The 16,959-nt window shown below is 40.5% G+C and overlaps 1 protein-coding gene, 1 non-coding gene and 1 pseudogene across 2 annotated transcripts in view; 2 read left to right on the forward strand and 1 right to left on the reverse strand.

Moving 5' to 3' along the window:
* The window catches only part of GREB1L (GREB1 like retinoic acid receptor coactivator), a 249,869-nt gene that overhangs the window by 73,766 nt on the left and 159,144 nt on the right, over positions 1–16,959 (reverse strand). The window contains 2 exon segments of the mRNA XM_070361659.1: positions 14,261–14,383; positions 16,451–16,627. Of these exon segments, the coding sequence (XP_070217760.1) occupies positions 14,261–14,383; positions 16,451–16,627 (300 nt within the window).
* On the forward strand, positions 49–154 carry LOC138985476 (U6 spliceosomal RNA). Its single transcript, XR_011462543.1, has one exon. It is a non-coding gene; the product is annotated as a U6 spliceosomal RNA (small nuclear RNA).
* Positions 5,287–5,455, forward strand: LOC138985457 (U2 spliceosomal RNA; annotated as a pseudogene).

Raw genomic sequence — 16,959 nt, forward strand, 5'->3', positions numbered from 1 at the left:
TTTTACTTCTGACTCAATGGGACTAGCATTTAATTAAAACACAATCCTTTGCTCATGTCAGCAGCACATATACTAAAGCTGGAATAATACTGAGAAGATTAGAATGGCCCCTCTCAAGGATGACACACAAATTTGCAAAGCATTCCACTTTGGCGCTTTTTAATATCTTCAATGTCTACTTGGCTTCTTGAACATATGAGATATGTTTAATAAGTGTTTTGACGTCCTTTTCTGCTAATTCTGACACCTCTGTCAGTTCCGGGTTGGTTTTGATTGATTAAAGACTCTCCTCAATATTAATCGTGTTTCTCTGCCTCTTTCAACGGGCTTCCCAGGTGGCTCAGAGGTAAAGAATTTCGCCTGCCAATGCAGAAGGTTCTGGTTCCATCCCTAGGTTGGGAGGATCCTCTGGAGGAGAAAATGGCAGCCCACTGCAGTATTGTAAGGCTTCCCTGTCCTTCACCATTTCCCAGAGTTTGTTCAAACTCATGTCCATTGAGTCGGTGATGCCATGCAACCATCTCGTCCTCTGTCATTCCCTTCTCCTCCTGCTTTCAATTTTTCCAAGCATCAGGGTCTTTTCCAATGAGTCGGCTCTTTGCATCAGGTAGCCGAAGTATTGGAGCTTCAGCTTCAGCATCAGTCCTTCCAATGAATATTCAGGACTGATTTCCTTTAGGATTGACTGGTTGGATCTCCTTGCAGTCCAAGGGACTCTCAAGAGTCTTCTCCAGCACCACAGTTCAAAAGCATCAATTCTTCGCTTTATGGTCCAACTCTTACATTCATACACGACTACTGGAGAAACCATAGCTTTGACTATACAGCCTTGAGTAGTTTCCAGATGTGCATGCATCAGCTGACCCTACATTGAACATTTCAGGGAAGTTTTTACACAGTGCTGGGGATCTCTCTGTGCGGCTCTCTGCCTTCTGGTACTTGGCCCAATGAACTTTACCTGCTTTGGTTCCTTCTACTCAATTTAGGGGACCTATTGGGCTCCACCACAGTTCCCCCTCTCTGGATCACAGACTGGAAACTAGCAGGTAAGTGGGGACAATGCTAAGACTCACATTATTTGCTTCCTATTGCTCAGAATCAATGTCGTTTGTTGCCTGAAGGACAGTGTCCTAACAACTGTTTTTCATGTAGTTTTGTCTCCTTTTTCCTGGTTGTTTCAGGTGGTATGATAAACTTAGTCCCTTTTTATGCATTTTGGCCAAAAGTGGATAGAGAATTGATCTTTATGGGTTTTTTTTGGGGGGGGATGCTTTTTTTAATTGGAGTATAATCGCTTTACAATGTGTAGATTCTGCAGTATGACCAAGTGAATTAGCTACAATATACACATATCCGCTCCTTCTTGAGCCTCCCTCGGCCCTCCCCACCCCACCCCTCTAGGTCGTCACAGGCGCCAAGCGGTGCCCCCTGTGCTATACAGCAGTTCCCACTGGCTGTCTATGTCACACACGGTAGTGTATATACGTCAATGCTACTCTCTCAGTTCATCCCAGCCTCTCCTTCCCTGTGTCCACAAGTGCTCTCTACATCTGCGTCTCTATCCTGCCCTGCAAACAGGGTCATTAGTATCATTTTCCTAGATGCCGTATATATGCATTAGTATATGGTATTTGTTTTTCTCTTTCTGACTTACTTCACTGGGCATGATAGACCCTAGGTTCATCCACATCACTACAAATTACCCAATTTTGTTTCTTTTCTTCATGGATTTTCAACCTTAGTCCTCCCCTCTTATCTTCCCATTCCTCTTGCCTTTTACTCTGTTCTTGAAATTTGAGGTAATTTATGAATATTATACAGAATTCGAGGTAATATCATCTTTGTATAACCCAGCAACTGCCTAATAAAATTGTCAATAGTGAGCAGAGAAAGTTCAAATTCTGGTTTTGTTACCTTCTAACTAACTGTAACTTAGATGCACATATGTTAGGTTCTGGTCCTTATCCCTACACAGAATGCTGAACAAAGATCAGTGAAAACCAGATCTTTCTACTGACCTGTACATTCGACTTCATCCTGAGAATTTTTAGTGCTTAATTATGAAAAGAGGAGAGTGAAAAAGTTGGCTTAAAGCTCAACATTGAGAAAACGAAGATCATGGCATCTGGTCCCATCACTTCATGGGAAATAGATGGGGAAACAGTGGAAACATTGTCAGACTTTATTTTTGGGGGCTCCAAAATCACTGCAGAAGGTGACTGCAGCCATGAAATTAAAAGATTCTTACTCCTTGGAAGAAAAGTTATGACCAACCTAGACAGCATATTCAAAAGCAGAGACATTACTTTGTCAATAAAGTTCCATCTAGTCAAAGCTATGGTTTTTCCAGTGGTCATGTATGGATGTGAGAGTTGGACTGTGAAGAAAGCTGAGCGCCGAAGAATTGATGCTTTTGAACTGTGGTATTGGAGAAGACTCTTGAGAGTCCCTGGGACTGCAAGGAGATCCAACCAGTCCATCCTAAAGGAGATCAGTCCTGAGTGTTCTTTGGAAGGAATGATGCTAAAGCTGAAACTCCAGTTACTTTGGCCACCTCATACGAAGAGTTGACTCATTGGAAAAGACTCTGATGCTGAGAGGGATTTGGGGCAGGAGGTGAAGAGGACGACAGAGGATGAGATGGCTGGATGGCATCACTGACTCAATGGACGTGGGTTTGAGTGAACTCTGGGAGTTGGTGATGGACAGGGAGGCCTGGCGTGCTGCAGTTCATGGGGTCGCAAAGAGTCAGACATGACTGAGCAACTGAACTGAACTGAACTGAATTATTAAAAATGTAACATAAAGGAAAACTCAGAAATAGAAACAAACATGTTAAAATATCACTTCTTGAAATACCATATGACATCCCTTATATGTGGAATCTAAAAGGAAATGATACAAATTAACTTACCTACAAAACAGAAAGAGACTCACAAACTTAGAAAATGAACTTATGGTTACCAAAGGGAAGGGACAGTTAGGGAGTTTGGGAAGGTCATACACACACTCTTATATTTAAAATGGATAACCAACAGGACCTATTGTATAGCACATGGAACTCTATTCAATGTTATGTGCCAGCCTGGATGGGAGCAGGGTTTAGGAGAGAAGGGATAAATGTACATGTGTGGCTGAGTTCTTTTGCTGTGCATCTGAAACTATCATAACGTTGTTTGTCAATTAATTGGATATACTCCAGTAATTTTTCCATGATATAACAAAAATACCTATAGAGTTTAATATTTTTAAAACAGTAATTTTATTTATGTATTTGTGTTTGGCTGTGCTGGATGGATGTGCTGCATGGGCTTTACTCCAGTTGCGGTAAGCAGGGGCTACTCTCTAGTTGCGGTGGGTGGGCTTCTCACTGCAGTGGCTTCTCTTGCTGCAGAGCACAGGCTGTAGGGCACACGGGCTTCAGTAGCTGCGGCACGTGGGCTCAGAAGTTGCGGCTCCAGGCTCTAGAGCACAGTCTCAAGAGTTGTAGTGCCTGGGATTAGTTGTTCCATGGCATGTGGGATCTTCCTAGACCAGAGATCAAAACCATGTCTCCTACATTGGCAGGCGGATTTTTTAACACAGCCACCATGGAAGCCCTAATATGTTTTGTTTTTTTTTTAACCTTAATAGGATTATTTCCTATGTGGTTGGACAGTGTCCTAATTTTTTTGACATCTTTGTCCTGTGAATATGCTATGATTTCTTTGTTTCTATATTAAAAGGGTGCTTCTTTTCTGTTCATCTAAAGGATAACTGCAGTGAATATCTTGAGTATCCTTTTAGGTTATTTTCTTGGCTAAGGCCTCTGAAGTGAGATTACTAGACTAGAGGATATAAATATTTTTAATGGTCTTGTTATATATTGCCAAATTGCTTTCTTAAAAGGTCATATTGAGGCTTCCCTGGTGGCTCAGTAGTAAAAAATCCACCCGCCAATGGAAGAGACATGGGTTTGATCCCTGGGTCGGGAAGATCACACTTGCCTCAGAGCTAAGCCCATGCGACACAGCTATTGAGCCTGTGCTCTAGAGCCTGGCAGCTGCAACTGCTGAAAGCCTGTGAGCCCCAGAGCCCGTGCTCTGAAATAAGAGAAGCCACTGAAATGAGAAGCCTGTGCACCACAGCTAGACAGTTATCCCCATTCTCCGAAATAAGAGAAAAGCCCTCTCAGCAACAAAGATGGAGCACAGCTACAAAAAAAATTATACATTAAAAAAAGAAGTCATATTTCTGTCTACCTCCATCAGCCTGAGATTGTCAGTCTTATTATATGCTTGCCAGCACTGTATATTATCACTTAAGAAGGGATATTGTGGTTAATATAACTGATGAATGACTTTTCATTGTCATGACTTGCAGTTTCTTTATTTCTACAAAGTGTACCATTCCTCCTTGTACTTGCTAAAGAGTTGCATTTTCTCTTTTGTGAGCAGGAGTCTCAAAATCACTATGGCCCTGTCTCAGAGAAGTTTGGTCATTGACTTTCTTCACTCTCCCTCCCATTCACTCTTTGGATGTTTATTGAGAAGCATTCCCTCTTCAGATATTTACTGAGCCGCTTCAGCAGGCCAGATATGATGCCAGGCTCTGGGGATAGAATAGGGAAGAAGGCAAAGATACAATCCCTGCCCATGGAATCCCTGCCCATGGAAAAGCCTATGTGTTCCTGGTATCTAGTTAGGAGTGGGCAGATCTGCCAGCCCAAGGATTCCACCACATGTGGAAAAGGGAAATTGTGTTTTGGTACAGGGATAATTTGAATATTCATGAGGAACTAAGCTTAGAAAAACCTGCTAGAGGAACTTTGCTTAGTCTGACCTTAAGGAAGTTTAGTGGCTAACGGACAAATCGAAAGAGGAGAGGTACACTTAAATGATACAGCACTTTTGGTCTCTACATTTAAGATATCTACAATATCTCCTTAAAGCTTGACACTTCTGCTTGCTGCATTTAGATTCTTCAGCGACCCGGAATTGATTTTTGTGGATAGAGGACAATAGGGGTCCAGTTTCATTTTTTTTTTCCACATGGGATACCCAACTTCTGAGCATCATTTGTTGAAGGGAAAGGTTCTGCTGATCTGCAAGTCACTCTGTTAAGTAGGAAACACCCAAATGTCCTAGGAATCTGTTTGGGGACTTTCTAATCTGTTTTGCTGCTCTCTGTCTATCCCTGCACCAACTCCACGCTGTCTTTATTAGGGAAGCTTCATGAGGGTGATATACGACGATAGGCCAGTCCTTTCATTTCTTATTGTTCTGACTGCTTTAATACCGAAGCATAATCACTTCTCAGCCTTTGGGCTAAGATTAAGTGTAGTATCTGTCCTTATCAGTTTAATACACAAGCATAAGACAGTAAGGGGTTTACATTACTTTGAGCCATCAGTTGCTCATCTAGAGGAAAACCCCGTTGCATGGACTGTACATTCGTCTCTAATAACAGGGCTAACTTCTCCACTAGGCAAGAGAAGGCACAGTGCCTCAGGTCCATTAACACTTTTAGGCATTCATGAACATATTTTAATTTCTTTTAAAATTAGAAGAAAAAGATGAACTTTTGGTCAAAGAAAGCGTCTTAACATTTAATGTTAATATATTCATCTTTGGGGCTTCCTAGGTGGCGCTAGTGGTAAAGAACCCACCTGCCAATGCAGGAGACATAAGAGACGCAATTCGATCCCTGGGTCGTGAAGATTCCCCTGAAGAACGACATGGCAACCCACTCCAGAATTCTTGCCTGAAGAATTCCATGGACAGAGGAGCCTGGCGGGCTACAGTCCACAGGGTCTCAAAGAGTTGGATACAACTGAAGTGACTTGACACATACATGGCATGCATGCATATTCATCCTTATATTAATACCAATGCAGCCATAAAATGGAACTTTAAATACTTAAGGCAAATGTATCCAGGGCCTAAGACAGTCATAGACTCATATCAGGTCCTACCTAATAGCATCTTCTTAAAAATGACACTATCAGTCCCAGGGGCAGAGCTTAGGTGGCCCATCTCCATCCCAGCTGACAAGCTAATTTTTCCTTCTAATGGTAGATGAGCATACCATCTTCAGTTGGAAAAAGAGTACACACGAGCAAATTAACAATCCCACAAATGCTAATTTAAATAAAAATGGAATTCAAAAATATTTATTTCCAGGCATCTGCCAGGTACTAGGGTGTTCAGTTCAGTTCAGTTCAGTAGCTCAGTCGTGTCTGACTCTTTGCGACCCCATGAATCGCAGCACACTAGGCCTCCCTGTCCATCACCAACTCCTGGAGTTCACTCAAATCCACATCCATCGAGTCAGTGATGCCATCCAGCCATCTCATCCTCTGTCGTCCCCTTCTCCTCCTGCCCCCAATCCCTCCCAGCATCAGAGTCTTTTCCAATGAGTCAACTCTTCGCATGAGGTGGCCAAAGTACTGGAGTTTCAGCTTTAGCATCATTCCTTCCAAAGAAATCCCAGGGCTGATCTCCTTCAGAATGGACTGGTTGGATCTCCTTGCAGTCCAAGGGACTCTCAAGAGTCTTCTCCAACACCACAGATAAAATGAGCCTACAGTTTCTAGCATATAAAAAAATATAGATGAGGACTTCTCTGGTGGCCCAGTGGTTAAGATCCACCTTCCAAGGCAGAGGACATGGGTTCCATCTCTGGTCCAGGAAGACTCCACATGCCACAGAGCAACTAAGCCCATGCACCACAACTCCCATGCTCCGCAACAAGAGAAGCCATTGCAGTGAGAAGCCCACACACCACAACTAGAGAGTAGCCCCCACTCACCACAACTAGAAAAAGCCCTCTTGCAGTAACGAAGACCCAGCGTAAGCCAAAAATACATAAATAAAAATTATTTTAAAAACAATTTAGATGGTTAATAATCATAATTGGGAGAATGGCACACAGTTCAGTTCAGTTTAGTCGCTCAGTACTTCCAACTCTGTGACCCCATGGACGGCTACACACCAGGCTTCCCTGTCCATCACCAACTCCCAGAGTCTACTCACACTCATGTCCATCACATCAATGATGCCATCCAACCATCTCATCCTCTGTCATCCCCTTCTCCTCCCACCTTCAATCTTTCCCAGTATCAGGGTCTTTTCCAATGAGTCCGTTCTTCCCAACAGGTGGCCAAAGTATTGGAGTTTCAGCTTCAGCATCAGTCCTTCCAATGAATATTCAGGACTGATTTCCTGTAGGATTGACTGGTTGGAACTCCTTGCAGTCCAAGGGACTCTCGAGAGTCTTCTCCAACATCACAGTTCAAAAGCATCAATTCTTCCGCGCTCAGATTTCTTTATACTCCAACTCTCACATCCATACATGACTACTGGAAAAACCATAGCTTTGACTAGATGGACCTTTGTTGGCAAAACAATGTCTCTGATTTTTAATATGCTGTCTAGATTGGTCATAGCTTTTCTTACAAGGAGTAAGCGTCTTTTAATTTCATGGTTGTAGTCACTATCTGCAGTGATTTCAGATCAGATCAGATCAGTCGCTCAGTCGTGTCTGACTCTTTGCGACCCCATGAATCGCAGCACGCCAGGCCTCCCTGTCCATCACCAACTCCCAGAGTTCACTGAGACTCACATCTATCGAGTCAGTGATGCCATCCAGCCATCTCATCCTCTGTCGTCCCCTTCTCCTCTTGCCCCCAATCCCTCCCAGCATCAGAGTCTTTTCCAATGAGTCAACTCTTCGCATGAGGTGGCCAAAGTACTGGAGTTTCAGCTTTAGCATCAGTCCTTCCAAAGAAATCCCAGGGCTGATCTCCTTGAGAATGGACTGGTTGGATCTCCTTGCAGTCCAAGGGACTCTCAAGAGTCTTCTCCAACACCACAGTTCAAAAGCATCAATTCTTCAGCGCTCAGCCTTCTTCACAGTCCAACTCTCACATCCATACACGACCACAGGAAAAACCATAGCCTTGACTAGACGAACCTTTGTTGGCAAAGTAATGTCTCTGCCTTTGAATATGCTATCTAGGTTGGTCATAACTTTCCTTCCAAGGAGTAAGCATCTTTTAATTTCATGGCTGCAGTCACCTTCTGCAGTGATTTTGGAGCCCAGAAAAATAAAGTCTGTCACTGTTACCACTGTTTCCCCATCTATTTCCCATGAAGTGATGGGACTGGATGCCATGATCTTCGTTTTCTGAATGTTGAGCTTTAAGCCAACTTTTTCACTCTCCACTTTCACTTTCATCAAGAGGCTTTTTAGTTCCTCTTCACTTTCTGCCATAAGGGTGGTGTCATCTGCATATCTGAGGTTATTGATATTTCTCCTGGCAATCTTGATTCCAGCTTGTGCTTCTTCCAGCCCAGCGTTTCTCATGATGTACTCTGCATAGAAGTTAAATAAGCAGGGTGACAATATTCAGCCTTGATATACTCCTTTTCCTATTTGGAACTAGTCTGTTGTTCCATGTCCAGTTCTAACTGTTGCTTCCTGACCTGCATACAGATTTCTCAAGAGGCAGATCAGGTGGTCTGGTATTCCCATCTCTTTCAGAATTTTCCACAGTTTATTGTGATCCACACAGTCAAAGGCTTTGGCATAGTCAATAAAACAGAAATAGATGCTTTTCTGGAACTCTCTTGCTTTTTCCATGATCCAGCAGATGTTGGCAATTTGATCTCTGGTTCCTCTGCCTTTTCTAAAACCAGCTTGAACATCTGGAAGTTCACGGTTCACATATTGCTAAAGCCTGGCTTGGAGAATTTTGAGCTTTACTTTACTAGCGTGTGAGATGAGTGCAATTGTGCGGTAGTTTGAGCATTCTTTGGCATTGCCTTTCTTTGGAAGTGGAATGAAAACTGACCTTTTCCAGTCCTGTGGCCACTGCTGAGTTTTCCAAATTTGCCAGCATATTGAGTGCAGCACTTTCACAGCATCATCTTTCAGGATTTGGAATAGCTCAACTGGAATTCCATCACCTCCACTAGCTTTGTTCGTAGTGATGCTTTCTAAGGCCTACTTGACTTCACATTCCAGGATGTCTGGCTCTAGGTCAGTGATCACACCATCGTGATTATCTGGGTTGTGAAGATCTTTTTTGTACAGTTCTTCTGTGTATTCTTGACATCTCTTCTTAATATCCTCTGCTTCTGCAGTGATTTGGGAGCCCCACAAAATAAAGTCTCTTACTGTTTCCATTGTTTCCCCATCTATTTGCCATGAAGTGATGGGACTGGATGCCATGATCTTAGTTTTCTGAATGTTGAGTTTTAAGCCAACTTTTCCACTCTCCTCTTTCACTTTCATCAAGAGGCTCTTTAGTTCTTCTTCGCTTTCTGCCATAAGGGTGTTATCATCTGCGTATCTGAGATTATTGATATTTCTCCTGGCAATCTTAATTCCAGCTTGTGCTTCATTCAGCCTGGCATTTCACATGATGTACTCTGCATATAAGTTGAATAAGCAGGGTGAAATATGCAGCCTTGACGTACTCCTTTCCCGATTTGGAACCAGTCTGAGTTTCATGTCCACTTCTAACTGTTGCTTCTTGACCTGCATACAGATTTTTCAGGAGGCAGGTCAGGTGGTCTGGTATTTCCATCTCTTTAAGAATTATCCACAGTTTGTTGTGATCCACACAGTGAAAGGCTTTAGCGTAGTCAATAAAGCAAAAGTAGATGTTTTTCTGGGATTCTCTTGCTTTTTCAAGGATCCAGCAGATGTTGGCAATTTTGATCTCTGGTTCCTCTGCCTTTTCTAAATCCAGCTTGAACATCTGGAAGTTCATGGTTCATGTACTGTTGAAGCCTGGCTTGAAGAATTCTGAGCATTACTTTGCTAGTGTGTGAGATGAGTGCAATTGTGCGGTAGTTTGAACATTCTTTGGCATTGCCTTTCTTTGGGATTGGAATGAAAACTGCCCTTTTCCAGTCCTGTGGCCACTGCTGAGTTTTCCAGATTTGCTGACATTGAGTGCAGCACTTTCACAGCATCATCTTTTAGGATTTGAAATAGCTCACCTGGAATTCCATCACCTCCACTAGCTTTGTTTGTAGTGAAGCTTCCTAAGGCCCACTTGACTTTGCATTCCAGGATGTCTGGCTCTAGGTGAGTGATCACACCATTTGTTTTGGCGCACAAGTAGAAGTATAACAGCAAGGCTGAGTTAATCCTTAGTTGCAAAATAGGTATTGTTATTTTCAGTTTTACAAATGAGAAAATCAAGACACAACAACTGAGTGGTGTCTGCCAAGCCTCAACCAATAAACATCGGGGACAGTATTTGAACACCAGGACTCAGATTCCAAGCCCTGTGCAGTTTACTGTTTGGTCAGAAACAGTGCTCATTCTTTAGAAGACACTCAGTAAATTAGACTGGATTCAACCAAGGGAGAAATGTTGCCACTCCAGATGATTTCACCTTTGTCTTGAGCAGCTTTTTAATCTCCCCTCCCCAGCTTTACTGAGGTATATCTTAACTATCATAAAGCTTACTCAATCCAAGAGGACAGTTCAGTGATTTCTAGTAACTTGACCAAGTGGTGCCACCATCATCATAAACCAGTCTTAGAACATTTCCATCCCCCAACAGGAAATCTCATGCCCACTTTCAGTTAATTTTCATTCCCTCCTTGCCCCAGGCAACCACTAATCTATTTCCTATCTCTAGTAATTTACCTTTTCTGAACATTTCATATAAATGAAACCATATAATACATGGTCTCTTTTGACTAGTTTCTTTCACGTAGCACAGTGTTTTTGAAGTTCATTCATGATATACAATAGCAGGTGTCAGTAGTTTGTTCTTTATCATTGCTGAACGATATTCTATTTTATGGATACACAATGTTGTCTATTCGTTCATGAGTTGATTGACATTTAGCTTGCTTCCAGTTTTCGACTGAATGAACAATGCTGCTATATGAACATTTGTGTGCAAGTTTTTGCAAGAACATGTCTTTATTTCTCCTCGGTAGATGGAGTAATATTAATATTAATATCTCATTACAGTTTTGATTTGCATTTCCCTAATGACTAATGATGTTGAGCATCTTTTCACGTGATTATTAGCTATTTGTATATATTCTCTGAAGAAATGTCTGTTCCAAATCTTTTCCACATGTTTTGATTGGACAGTCATCTTGTTACTGAGTTGTAAGTGTTCTTCATAAATTCTGGTACAAATCTTTTATTAAATATGTGTTTTGCAAGTATCTTTTTCTAGTCTATCACTTGTCTTTTCATTTCCTTAGTATTGTCTTTTGAAGTGTAAAAGCTTTGAATTTTGAGGAGGTCCATTTTATCAATTTGCCCAGAAATAAATCCTTTTTATTTATAATCAATTGATTATTGATAAGTGAAATTCACTGACAAAAAGACAATCTGTTCAACTGGTGATGCTGGAGCAATTGGATATCCACATATGAACAGGTGAACTTAGATGCTCAACTCACATGACACACAAAAATTAACTCAAAATGACTAATGCAAGAGATAAAACAATAAAACTTTTAGGAAAAAAAAGTATGGAAAATTTTGTGTTAGGCAAAGATTTTTTCCATCTTTTCTCCACCCCCACCCCCCCGCCCCGCTTTATTTCTGGCTGCACCACACAGCTTCCAGGATCTTATTCTTGAATTCCTGTCCTTATTAAACACAACACACATATGTGTGTGTGTGTGTGTGTGTGTGTGTGTGTGCAGTGTGTACAATATACGTAGTAACTATGTAGCCACCTTCAGTCAAAACCATAAAATATTTTACCAGGATTGTTGGCTAAAATTTGAATTATCAATGACACAAATATGTTGAAAGAAAATATGCAAAAGATAAAGCAGCAAGCCAGCCAGAACAGAATGTCCAGAGCTCGGCAGTTGGAATGAAAGACAAAGCTGTGTAAATAGTAAATTAATCCCATCTTCAAATACTTTCCTTATTTGTGTGCTTTAGCAAATACTTTGCTAAAATGTGTGCTTACATTTCTGGCTAAGAAATGCTGATTACAGGCAGTCATTGATTACAGATTAAGAAGGCAATCTCCTACAGAGGGTAAATCTCTATCAGCTAAGGAGATGCTGCATATGCTTAATGTTTGAAATGATAATATAGGCTGGTATAAAATTCTTACAGTCTATTACTTTCAAAATACATGGAAAAAAATAATTGTTGAAGACTCCATAAATATTATTTGTCAAGAAGAAAGTTTTAGACACAAAGTTTTACTCTTAAAGGCACCATCTTCTATTAAATTCTCTGGATTGCACCTAAAATTAATAGCTAATTTCATGGTCAAATTACTATTCTCCCCTCAACAAGGGATACACAAGAATATTGACATAGCACTTGGTCACTTGTGTTCACTGTAAGTCAGTTGTGACAACTGAAGGAGCCTTTGCTAAATAAAGCCTGAATCTTGAATTCCTCTATTTGGAACAATTTTCATTTTCAAAATATATTTCTGCATAATTAAAATGTTAATTATCATTTCACTATTTATTATTAACATTTCAGTATCTTTTCATTATTTTCAGGTATGACTAGTTATTTATATATATTCACCTCTCCCTTATGAAAGGTAACATGTTTTATTGCTTTTATCCCTTATTTGAGTGATTTTTAAATCACTGGAGCCAACAATCAAGTACTGGAACCCTGACTTATAGCATCTGACAAGGGTCTGGGAATAAAAACACACGGTAAGTTTCTGTTGGAATGAAGTAAGTATTCACTACTAATGCTGTAGTTTTAAAATTGCATTTCATTAGACCCAAGTTCTAATGGCAGAAAATATACTGCAGAATCAAATTATTAAAATTGTAGGAGGAGATATCATTGTAACGAAAGCTAGTATTTCAGCGCCAAGAGCCAAATGCCAACTTTTTTCTTACTTGAATACCTAGTGACATGATGTTCTCTCATTTATTCTAAATGAGAATTTAGAATATTCTCTTCTCTCTCAAATGACAGGCTTTATATAAATCTCTTGGACAGTTTAAAGGCTAGACTTAAAATCCAGGATGAAATGGTTTTTGCTGAGTCCAGACACATAGCCAGAAATGTCCCCAAATAAAGTCATCTTCATTATCACTGCAGTTGTTACTAATATAGTCTAATAATCACTTCCATCTTGAAAATAAGTGGAAACCATTTACCAGCTCATCAAAATTCCATATACATTTGGAAGAGAAATGTCAAGTAGTGCAATGAAGAAAGACAGTCTTTTTTCCAATTTGTTGTGGTTGAGTGAACTCTGGCAGAACACATATGCTATGAGGTTTGTGGGTAAAATAATACTTTCCAAGATACAAGTGAACTGAAAAAAAAATTCACTCATACTTTTGAAATACTTTTCTTCTTGCCTAAGATACAACCTAGGCTGGTTCTGAAAATTTTTCTCAAACACTATCTGCAGGGATCTCTTCAGTCACAGCCCTCAGCCCTTCGGCCACCTAGACACATTAAGTCCTGCTGGAGTATTATCCTGACCAGAGTGCAGGCCTCCTCACTAGAGGAATTCTCAGAAGTTTTAGACTAGTGGCTTATCTGCTCAGTTATCAGATCAGCCATTCTGTTGACCCTGCTCTGATACTGTAAGGTGGCTTCACGTACTAAGATTTTATCTGGTTATTTGTAACCAAGCTGCAATCTTATACTACCTGAAACTAGATCCTAGATCCTTCCATTGTGATCTTCAGTCCTGCTTTGGGATTTTAGTTTGTATCCAGGTTGGTTGGTAATATTCAATATAATGTTGAGCAAGCCTAGTTAGAGCCCTACCCTAGCACTCCAGTCTTCATGAGAATGTCCTCAATAAATGCCACCTCATAGCTATGACGCAAACTTCTCTCATGGCTGTATTTCTACTCACTGCTGCTGCTGCTAAGTCACTTCAGTCGTATCCGACTCTGTGTGACAGCAGCCCACCAGGCTCCCCCGTCCCTGGGATTCTCCAGCCAAGAACACTGGAGTGGGTTGCCATTTCTACTCACTACCTCCTGTCAAACTCCTCTAGACACAGGTCCTAAGCTTGAGCTAAATTCTCTACCAACTGTCAGTTCCTGTCTCCTTGCTTTGCCTGGCATTGGCAGTGCTGTTTGGGATTTGGGGTCCTGGTCACCCACGGACTGACCCATCTCAATGCTGAGTTCTAATTTGAATAGTAACTCAAGTAATACCTCTATTAAAAAAAAAACAAAAAAAAACCTCTGTTCAAATCAGCCAATGGTAAGTTTAAAATACCTCGATAAATATACATCTGCTGCTTGAAATTGCAAAAGAAAATAACCTGTACCTGTCTGAATGAATCCTGATTTGTATCCATTTGTTGTGCCGTTTTCTGGGGTCACAGTTGATGACACTGAAGAGTTTGGTTTAATGGAGTGGCAAGTGGTAGAGGATTGTCGGCTTCTACATTCTAGGAAGGATTAGAATCATAGAGAACAATATTCTGTTAAAACAAGTGACGGAGCCACAATCCAAAAAATCTCTAAAATAAACCCCTACTCCTCAAGGAGCAGCCACTTTCTTTAAGAGATCCCCCTTCCCCAGTCCTGACTCCAACAGAATGTCCAAGCTGGTGAACATAATTTGTCTTCCTAGGGCCATATTTGGAAAACAAAGAGATGATTTTGTTCCTTAGAACAGTTTGACTTTTGTTATGCACAGACTAGTTCCCAGGAGAAAAATTACTCATAACCAATATAGTCATGCTAGTTTTACGGGTAAGACTGAGGTTAAATTGTCTATAATTTATAAAAACTCAGTAAGCTTTCAAGCACTAGTTAATCTCCTGTCTAGGACTGATTTCAGTGCAGAATAGTAACCTAGATTTGGAGCCTCTTAGGCTCCCTTCAACCTTAATTGATGTTCAGAAACAGAAGCAAAGAAAAATTTATCAGCAGAAGAGAAAAATTAGAAATTCTCAAATTCTTACTATTCTCAGTTCTTATTAAAAGAAATTGACAGGTATTATTCAAAGTATTACTGATTGTGCAACTAAGCTTCATTTTAAATGAGCCAATATTAATTGGGCTTTGGTGTAGTATTTTAATAATACTTTGCATTGATTCAGGTAGATAGCAAATATTGTGACAACCTGTGTGGCTGTAACTTCCAACCAATTTATACTATATGTGGTACCGTATTAGTATTTAAAGGTAGCAGGTGAAAAAGAAATATAAATAGTTGTAAATGACAAAGTTAATTATAGTGGATCCTTTAGAGAGCTTCCAAGTTTATTGGAGACATGCAAAAGGTAGATGAAGTTTTCTGCAATCTTCTATGCTATGACCTTCCTTGAAGAGCTACTATATTTTGGCCAAAAAGGATATCTTCATGTTAGGTATATTGTATGCAAATATGTATTTGACATTATTTACATAAATACAGTTCCAAAACAGCAATGGCTATAAGTGTGAGGTTCCAGAAGTCACCCAGGATCATTGTGTCACAAACTATTTCAAAAAGGTAATTCTTTACCAGAAAGATGAATTGTCACTGAGCACTAAATAAGAACTTAAAGATACTTTATGCAACCATAAAATAGTCATCACTCTGTACCAACACAAAGTGTTGTCACTTTGCTGACAAAGGTCCGTATAGTCAAAGTTATGGTTTTTCCAGTAGTCATGTATGGATGTGAGAGTTGGACTATAAAGAAAGCTGAGCGCCAAAGAACTGAAGCTGTTAAACAGTGGTGTTGGAGAAGACTCTTGAGAGTCCCTTGGACAGTAAGGAGATCAAGCCCATCGATTCTAAAAGAAATCAGTCCTGAATATTCACTGCAAGGACTGATGCTGAAGCTGAAGCTCCAATACTTTGGCCACAAGATGCAAAGAGCTGACTCACTGGAAAAGACCCTGAAGCTGGAAAAGATTGAAGGCAAAAGGAAAAGGGGGTGCCAGAAGATGAGATGGTTAGATAGCATTACTGACTCAACAGACATGAATTTGAGCAAATTCTGGGAGATAGTGGAGGAAAGGAAAGCCTGCTGTGCTGCAGTCTATGGGGTTGCAGAGTCGGATACAACTGGAGCGACTGAGCAGGCATGCATGCTAAATGCCAGAAGAGCTAGGAAGAGTCCATTCTCCCCTCTCCCCCCAGAGATGTATTCCACACCCCTAAGAAATACAATGAGAAATTTAAATAGTTTCTATTAAAAATGAAAAGCAGCAAGTCAAGGTACTTCCCTGGCTGTTCAGTGGTTAAAGATCTGCCTCCACTCCAGAGAGAGTGGGTTCCTTCCCTGATTAGGGAACTAAGATCCCATAGGCTACATGAAGTGGCCAAAAAAAAAAAAAAAAAACAACAACAACGAAGCAAGTCCAATAACCTGCCAGGGGCTTTACATTCTGGCATAGTCTTCTGAACTTGGGGTATTTATCTATTCCACACCTGGATTCTGAACCCTGTATGGGTCACAGGTCACTTGTCAATATCCTAACACTCACATTCCCTTCCCACCCCCGGAAGCTGACGCTACCTTTCCAGCAGATAAGAGGTCCCTTCGACAGTACACCCTGGGAGCTTCTGACTAGGTAGTACTTTAAGTGCTTCTGCTTCTTTGGCTGGGTGGTGAGCTTCAAGTTTATGTGGTTGGAAAATTCCGTGAAATACCGAAATCCTCTTTCTCCACAGCCGATACAGTTTCCAGAAAACCCTGAAATGAAGACAAAGTTACTGGTGGCCTTACATGTTGTTATAATACTTAAATTTTATACACAAAAAGGATAGAAATACTCACTCTTTGGCCTGTTAACTTCCTAATTTCAAGGAAATAATTCAAAGGAAAAAAATAGGTGCAAAAAATTTAGCAATTATAACAGTGAAAGATGAAATAATTTTAAAATGCTCTCAAGGGATAATGATTAAGGAAATAGAATGGATAATATCATATGATAGAATTTATATAGGTAACACAAAAATATGAAGAATATTGGACCTAGAGATACCTATTATTTCCTCCTTACAAATTCCCTTCTTTTTTAAAAA

The sequence above is a fragment of the Bos mutus genome, chromosome 24 (assembly GCF_027580195.1).
Source record: "Bos mutus isolate GX-2022 chromosome 24, NWIPB_WYAK_1.1, whole genome shotgun sequence".
NCBI classification, from domain to species: Eukaryota; Metazoa; Chordata; class Mammalia; order Artiodactyla; family Bovidae; genus Bos; species Bos mutus.